The sequence below is a fragment of the Cryptotermes secundus genome, unplaced genomic scaffold (assembly GCF_002891405.2).
Source record: "Cryptotermes secundus unplaced genomic scaffold, Csec_1.0 scaffold873, whole genome shotgun sequence".
Taxonomy (NCBI): Eukaryota; Metazoa; Arthropoda; class Insecta; order Blattodea; family Kalotermitidae; genus Cryptotermes; species Cryptotermes secundus.
The window spans coordinates 6,312-14,822 of NW_019739229.1; the positions used below are offsets into that span (position 1 = coordinate 6,312).

Sequence of the window (8,511 nt, forward strand, 5' to 3'; positions counted from 1 at the left end):
CAACTCTCAGAAAAACGCTTTCTTCGGCATCGCTACCCTGAGACTCATGCAAACCGACCCAGCTAGTTTCCCGTACCTATACCGATCTTCCTTAGTTTGATCTGTGAGGACAACTTCCAGTAGTCATCATACACTGTCCTAAGGTAGAAACAGGTGTAGCAGGGATAGCACCATTCCGACTGCGCCGATACAAGCAAAGGCGAGAGGAAAAGAGCGGTGTTAAGATAATGTGGGTCCCTCAACGTCTCACAACCCTATGGGCCTTCACGGCGTGGTACAGGGATAGCTTTACTTTACTTTTTTTACTGCAGCGTTTGTAACATCCGCGGCACGTCTCAAGCAATAAGCTACATTCTGGACATTTACTGCTTATCATTAGATTCACGCCCTTCGTAAATAAACAAATAAATTAGAATAATTTTCCAATAATCGTGATTCTGCGCTAAAGCTTGCCATAAATGTGAACTTCTCACATTGCAAGATTCCTATACAATGATATTGTGACATGCTGCGTAAAAGCCGGACTGTGGAACATCCGTCACGTCGCAAATGAAAAGGAGATCACATATTTCAGCGGTCGTTGCTGGTCAACGGACAACATTTCCTAGACAGCAGAATGTAATGCAGTATTGGAATTCTAACAGGGAGTCTCCATGGTTACAACGAATTGTTCGAAGCGTTTTATGACAACGGGAAAACCAAACTGTTGTGAAAGGTGTTCCATAATCGGTCCACAAAAGGCCTATTTAAGGGGTTTGAATGGTCTCGAGTCCCACGGGACTGACCTGAGAAAGACTGCACTGGCAAGGGCCAGCAGCATATACAAAANTAACCTCCTCACTACAAACTTTTCTTTGACTTCTTTTATTTTTGGGAGGGCTGAAAGAGCATTTTTTTCGTAATCGTTTCATGGAGGCGGGGGAGGAATTTATCTCTAAACATAACTTTGAGTTCAGTGACACTTAAATTATTTTAGAATGACGAATTATTTTTCAGTAGTTGTAAACGACAATGACTGCTTAGTTGCTTGCAGTCACAGGCTCAACGGCTGCAAGCAATTAGCGAGAAATAGACCAATAAACCTTTGCACAGCTAACTGAATAAACGGGCCAAGAAGGCACATTTTAGACAGGTCTACAGCGGTAGCGTAGTTGGTTGAGGGGCTATGCTACAAGCCGGAAGGTCGCGTGTTCAAGTCGCGATGAGGTCACTGGATTTTTTCACTTGACCTAATCCTTCCAGCCGCACTATGGTCCTGGGATCGTCTCAGCCTCTAACAGNACCTTTGCACAGCTAACTGAATAAACGGGCCAAGAAGGCACATTTTAGACAGGTCTACAAGGGTAGCGTAGTTGGTTGAGAACTATGCTACAAGCCGGAAGGTCGCGTGTTCAAGTCGCGATGAGCAGATCTGCCGAGCAGATCAGCAGACACTTCACCGAGATCAGCAAGGCAAGAAGTATTGTGATAGTGAAGTAGAAACGTACACAGGACGTTATAGATAATAATACTCGTGTTTATGATAATTGATAATTGGCCTGTTATTCTAATGTTGTACAGTTTTCATTGACTCAGATATAAGCTTATTTGATAGGCAAGGCGTTTCGGGAGCCGCTGCACTCCCGACCGGGCATTATAATATTAATACTTCCTCATTATTTTTATTACTATTATTAGCGATGTTGGTATCGGGCAGGCTGACTTAAATTAGTAGGTGTGCTCTAATCACAGATCAACGGAATAGGCTGCTAGCCTACTGTTTGAAGGTTCTAATTTCGATTCCACCTGCAGTCACTAATACTAATATTGTATTAAGGCATTATTTTTCATCAGTATATCATTTATTTCATATAATATATATCCGTCACTAATGCAACTCATTATAGTCACATCTGCGTTCACAACATGTTTCGACCGTACACGAGCATCGTGAGGTGCCTGTTGCCATGGCAGCACTGCTGCTCTCTGTGCTGTGTTACAATTTCATATCTACATTTAGTTTTGACGCGTGATGATGGCCATATACGGCCGAAACATATAACGAGTTGCATTAGTGACAGATACATATTATATGAAATAATTAACACTATTAATAACTTAACATTATACGTCAAATAAACTTGCATGCATAACTCAGTAAATGGACAATGTCCAGTACAGTCCTAAGATCAGTTTAATGGGTCAACTATTTTCGCAGACATCCAAAGAACCAATAAAATTCCCCGCATAGCTTTTAATCTGATAAATCCGGACGGAACTGCGAAGGTCACGGCAAAGATGACGATAAATCCACTCAAGGAGCAGCGGAGGAAAGTAATGTCGGAGTAAACGAACAAATAAACAAAGAAAGGAACAGACCAGAAATAGGAGACAAATAATTGGACAGAAGGGAAAGTACTGAAACTACCGAAGGAGAAGAAAGAAACCGGAAAATCATCGGCAGATATTGATTGGAGAACGTATTTGTATGGAACACAGCGCCAAGCGTAACAAAAACTTATAAACTTAAATTTACGGTTGCACAGAGAACAGGCAATCCTGCATTGAGAGTTTCGTATTATTTTGTATAGAATGTAGCACGAATGGGGGAGACGAGGAATGCGTATAGGATATTGGTGGGGAAGCCAGAAGGAAAGAGACCATTGGGAAGAGCAAGGCGTAGGTGGGCGGACAGTATTAAAATTGATCTGAGAGAGATAGAATGGGATGGTATGGATTGGATTGATCTGGCTCAGGATAGGGACAAGTGGAGGGTTCTTGCGAACACGGTAATGAACCTTCGGGTTCCATAAGATTCTGGGAAATTCTTGAGTAGCTGCTGAATTGGCGGCTCCTCAAGAAGGGCTCAGATCCATAAGTAAATAAGATATCAGTACATGTGTCCCCGTCAGGGCTGGAAATATCAGAGCAGAGATGGGATCTCCATTTAAATGACAAGAAAGATGTATAAATAAATTTTCCAAGTTATTAGCTTAAATATAATTTATAGGATGAAAACGGTGCAACAAGCAAGCAAAACACATCCATCTGTCTAGCTGTCTAGGATGGGAGCTATGAACTGGATTCCTCTGGCTCAAGATGGAGGAAATTGGCGGGCGCTTGTGAACATAGAAATGAACCTGCCGGTTCTGTGAAATGCTGGAAATATCTTGAGTGGCTGAACAACTGTTGGCTTGTCAAGGAGAACTCAGCTTAGTATGAGACTGATTTTAAACGTCGATCCTTAGATGGAAATTAAAAACACTGCGTGTTCGTCATAAAATTCAGTCCGTTAATATGAAGTACAAGAAAAAGTCGCTGTTTGAACTGAGAACCAGATGCAGGCTTACCCCAGAAATTCTCTCTCTGAGGGAAATATCTTTACATATGACGTAACATAGTTAGGATTGTTAGAATTGCTTTTAATATAAATACTATAACCTTACGTAGTTCTGTTTCTTTGGGTGTCTGTGTGATTAGGTACCTATGCATAACGTTAAATAAGATCACAATGTTAATACTTTAAAAGATATATATTTTTAAGTACTGTAATATTCTCGTTAAACCAATTTATTGTCGTAAGATTTGAGGTTTTCCCGGCGGTGACTATGAAGAAAGCAGTCTTCTGGGGTGTGGCACCGTGTAGATATTATGTTAACCGACGTTTCGGAGGAACGTATCGCCTCCATCTTCAGGGTAGAAGATTAATCTGTTAGCACTTGCTCACGCTTGTTTCTCGTTCGCTGATTTTCTTCTTTTTTTTATACTCTGAAAATGGAGCCGATACTTTCCTCCGAAACTTCGGTTTTCACAATATCTACATGGAACCACATCCCAGAAGACTGCGTTCTTCAATTTATTATCCTGTATTTTGCATTCATGTGTTGACGTAACGGAAAATGTAAAGGTGTGCCAATCCGTTAGTTAACATCAGCTAAAAGAAATACGTTAAACTGGAAATGAAGTCGGTTAGTTAGGCCCAAATGACAATAATATTGATGATGCATCGCTACTCACCAGCTCACAATATCAGCTCGCCCCAGACAAGCGGGTGGCTGTACTCTTGAAGCCCTGCAGATCAATGCGCGGCCAACGCATGTACTTCACGTCGTCCAGAGTTCGCTTGCGCTACAGAACTGCGGACCTAAACATACAAATCTGTGACATGAAATGAAACCAATTTTTTGTACGACAAACAAATGTTAGAGCGCATTGTGGCCCTTAAAATTACAATTTGGGGGGGAGGGGAGAAAATAATCACAGCTGTTCAAGTTAATGAGAAGTTGGCACGTGAACACAAGAACACACTCGCTGTGATGTGTTCGCTGTGCGCACCGCAGTTCCGAAAGAAGGCAGTCTAGTGTGTAGAGTGCACACAAATTGTGGGCTTGAACACGAACGCCCTGTACAGCCGATATTTCGGAATTGCTGTTGTTTGATTTTACGCTGGAGGTTACAGCAATTGTGAACTAATGAACATTTGTTCCTCTTCCGTAGTCCACATTCTGTGTCAATAGCCCAGTGAAATGTTTGTCTGGTAGGCCTTTTCAGCATATAGACATACCGTATCTGTTTCAGCAAATATAAATGCATGCGTGCAATACTGGAGCACGTGCAGTGCTACTACTGTAAATGCTTACCTGCTGGTCGGGACGCTATTGCAGCTCTCGCTTATTAGATCATCTTGCACCGAAATCACATCACGAGACATTGAAGTCCTGCCGGCGCCCACACAAAGCACACAGAACTTGGGGTGCTGGCCCCGCCCCTCAACCATGTCATGTCCAATAGGACCGGGCCTTGCTTCCGTGCAGACACCGCCCCTCGCGGCGCGCGAATAGGGTGCTGGGGGCGGGTAGGCGGAGAGAAATACAGAAGTGTGAAGCCGGCCGTGCACGTTGCGACCCTGTGGCAGTGTGTGTGCCGCGCGCGTCGTGAATATAACCTGTCCGCATGACCCGTACCCGTTTCGCGGGCCCAAATGTGTTTAGCCATGGACGAAGGCGGCCACCTGCTCCTGGGCTACCGTGATCTGCAGAGCGCATCGACAATGATCCTGGACACGGTGACATCCCCAACCGCCCCGACAACTCCGGGTGCCCTGTCTCTTCCCATGATAGGGGCCACCGCTACTCTGCACTCTTCACCAGTGGACTCACCACTCGATTTGCGGGGAGGACAGTCCGCATCGGCACCAATCAGTCCCGGCGTCATCTGCAGGCTGTCCGCCAGCGGCGAGTCAGATGACTCGGATCCCGATATCAACGTCGATTCGGATGATCCCGATGACTCGTCGCCGCCACTGCTGCGTGCCAGAAGCAGCAGCATTGCCGAGTTCCACCGGCACTTCATCAGCAACAGTGGCGGTCTTCAACGGGCGGAACCGTCGCAAGCCGCTGGTAACCCTAGCAGCCTACATGAGGAGGAATCAGCCCCATCGTCGCCGGCAGAACAGAACAAGAAGTCGTCACCGTCCTCCGCACAGGTGAAGCCACCATACTCATACATTGCCCTCATCACGATGGCCATCCTGCAGTCACCTCACAAGAAACTGACGCTAAGCGGCATCTGCGAGTTCATCATGACGCGGTTCCCGTACTACCGCGAGAAGTTTCCCGCCTGGCAGAACTCAATCAGGCACAACCTGTCACTCAACGATTGCTTCATCAAAATCCCTCGCGAACCAGGGAACCCCGGTAAAGGCAACTACTGGACCCTAGATCCCATGGCGGAGGACATGTTCGATAATGGCAGCTTCTTGCGACGCCGGAAGCGATACAAACGCCAACCGCCAGACTTCCTGCTCCGAGACCATCATGCTGCAGCCATGGCAGCCTCCTTTCTGGGCCCTGACCCGTACCATCACCATCACGCGCTCCTGGGGTCACATCACGCGTCACTCCACCACGGTCCTTACCCCTATCTGTCACCCCTGCCTCCCGCAGTACCACTGCTACCGCCCGCAGACCTGGCTCGTCTCTCGCTAGGGCCTCTGGGCCTCAACCTCCTGACCTCCCATCAACAGCCGCCCCCGTTTCCGTGTAAACCAGTCCCCGTCAGTGTGGCGGCAAGTCCCACCGACACTGCCAAGGTGACGGCTTCAGGAGGAAACAAGAACGGGTTCAGCATCGACTCTCTGATCGGCAAAGTGCAAGGAAATGTGCCGCCCAGCAAGCCCACGCCTCTTCCTCTGCCGGCCCGTCTTGGTCCTCTCGCGCTAGCCCAGTTAAAGGCACGACCCGGCCTCCAGGTGCTGGAGCAAGCGAGCCCGCAACCGCCGGGCCCACCCGTCACCCGCAGCCTCGACTCTGCCTTCTCACCGCTGAGCTCAGCGGCCTGGGCGCGGTAACTGGTTGCCGTACGCGTACAGTTCCCAGACACTTGACTACTCCGTCTGTATAAATGTGTATATTTTAGAGGCTTAGAGTAATTAATGGCTAATTGCGATCGATGTACATGTGTATATGTAAAGAGTAGGGCCAGAACACGACATAACTTTTTCAACTGAAGGACCTAATCTCGTTCGATGAATTGAAACAGGTGGCTGACTTGAAATGCTGTTGTGTTGACAGCTGGTAATTTTGTATGTGTTGTGTTGTACTCTTTTTGTTGCACACCAAGTCATAATGTGTATGTACAGTACCGTGTAACATGTCAGTATTATTGATGTAATTATCGAAACCTTTGCGTCGTCAGACAATAGAACAGGCTACACCGAATATGCTAGTCAAACTTCACCGTCTCTTGTTGTTCTCTTAATAACCTGTCCTTGCAGGTACAACCCGTAACTCGCATCTTGTCTAGGTACCTTAGCTTTATTCATATTTTCACAAGAGAAATAATTGCAGTGGTGTAGTAACTCTTAGTACAGCTCTTTTGAAAATTGAAGAAAGCAGTCTTCTGGGATTCGGTGCCGTTTAGATATTGTGTTAACCGACGTTTCGGAGGAGCTCGTGCTGGTTCCTCGCTCGCGAATTTTCTTCTTTTTTCTTCTACCCTGAAGATAGAGGCGATACGTTTCTCCGAATCTTCGGTTAACACAGTATCTACACGACGTCATATCCAAGAAGACTGCTTTCTTCATATTCACCTCCGTGAAAACCTCAACTCTTACTTTTAAAATTTGTTTTCGTAAAGTATCGTGTGTTCACATCGGCGGAAGTCGACAAGCTGCACATATTTACGTAGAATGTTGACTTATGTTAAGTTCTCAGTGCAAAGAACTGCCTGATAATTACTTTAATTAAATTATTCAATGCAGATCATAATTCTAAGCAGAGTCTAAGCTGCAGTGAACATATAAGTTGTAGGTGAACATTACATTATATAAGAATCGGCCATGTTTACCTTAAACTTACAAATAGGCCCAATGGAAGCTGTTATAAATTCTCCAACCAGTTTTTGAAAAATGATTAATTCACAAATTAAAATAAAAGTATATATTTAACTCCGGCCGCGCACGATAGCCGAGCGGCCTAAGGTATGCAGTGTATTCGCTCGCTCGGAAGCCGGGATCATGGGTTCGAATCCCACGCAGGGCATGGATGTTTAGTGTTTGTGTGTGCGTTTTTCTGTGTTTGTGTACAGGTAGAGGCATTGCGACGAGCTGATCGCCCGCCCAAGGAGTTCTATCACATGTCTAAAATGTAGTAAACCGAAATGAAACGGAGAGTTTCATGGAGGTAGGCCAAGGCCCAAATTGGGGCTGTAGCGCCAAAGGGGAAAAACTGTTTAATTCCATTTTTTCCTAGTGGATGTACACGATATACAGCGTGTGAGGACACAGTCTAAATAGCCCTACACAAATACTCGTATTGTACTGGGAAGCTTGCAAAGACGGAACAACCTTGGGAGAACTAGATGTAGATGGGAGGATATTAAATATTTTAAAACGGGTCTAGGTAAAGTAGAATGCTCAGATGTGAGTTTGGATTTTCTGGCTTTGGGTAGGATCTACTGTCGGAATTGTGTGAACACTGTGATGAGCAGACGGAAATTCTTGACCAGCCCACTAACTAGGCGTGTCAAATTTTAAACGAAGAATTCCCGAAATAGAATTAATTGGTAATGATTTGGGCGACGCCTGCACCCACAACAGTACGACAACACACCACTGATAATCGACGCAGGCTGCGAAAACGGCTCATTTTTCTTAAATTTACTTCTACTGAACTTGTATTTACATGTAACCTCTTAAGAAACTGCAGTAGCATAGGATATAGGGAACATTATAAGGAAGCAAAATAATACTTTGAGGATTCCTTGATTCGCCACACAATGTCAGTATTCTGATTTATCAGAAGCATAAATTTAGCTTGTGTATATAGGCTTACGTTCATATGATCGCGTTGTGTGCAGAGCATCTTTCTAAGCACCCAAACAAACAAAGGAGTACATCTTCCTGGATTGTGTGGCCTACATGTAAGCGGTTGAGTGAAGCCATAAAATACCATTCCATGTATTATTTTCTTGTCAAATTTAACTGAGTTCAGACTGTGACGTATCTTTGATCCCTCACTAAATTCACAGATT

General features: G+C 45.2%; 1 protein-coding gene across 1 annotated transcript; it reads left to right on the top strand.

Moving 5' to 3' along the window:
* The first annotated feature begins 4,908 nt into the window (after positions 1–4,908).
* LOC111871810 (forkhead box protein D3) lies at positions 4,909–6,705 on the top strand. Its single transcript, XM_023865170.2, has one exon. The coding sequence runs from the start codon at positions 4,961–4,963 to the stop codon at positions 6,326–6,328; it is 1,368 nt and encodes a 455-aa protein (XP_023720938.1). The 5' UTR covers positions 4,909–4,960; the 3' UTR covers positions 6,329–6,705.
* The last annotated feature ends 1,806 nt before the right edge of the window (positions 6,706–8,511 follow it).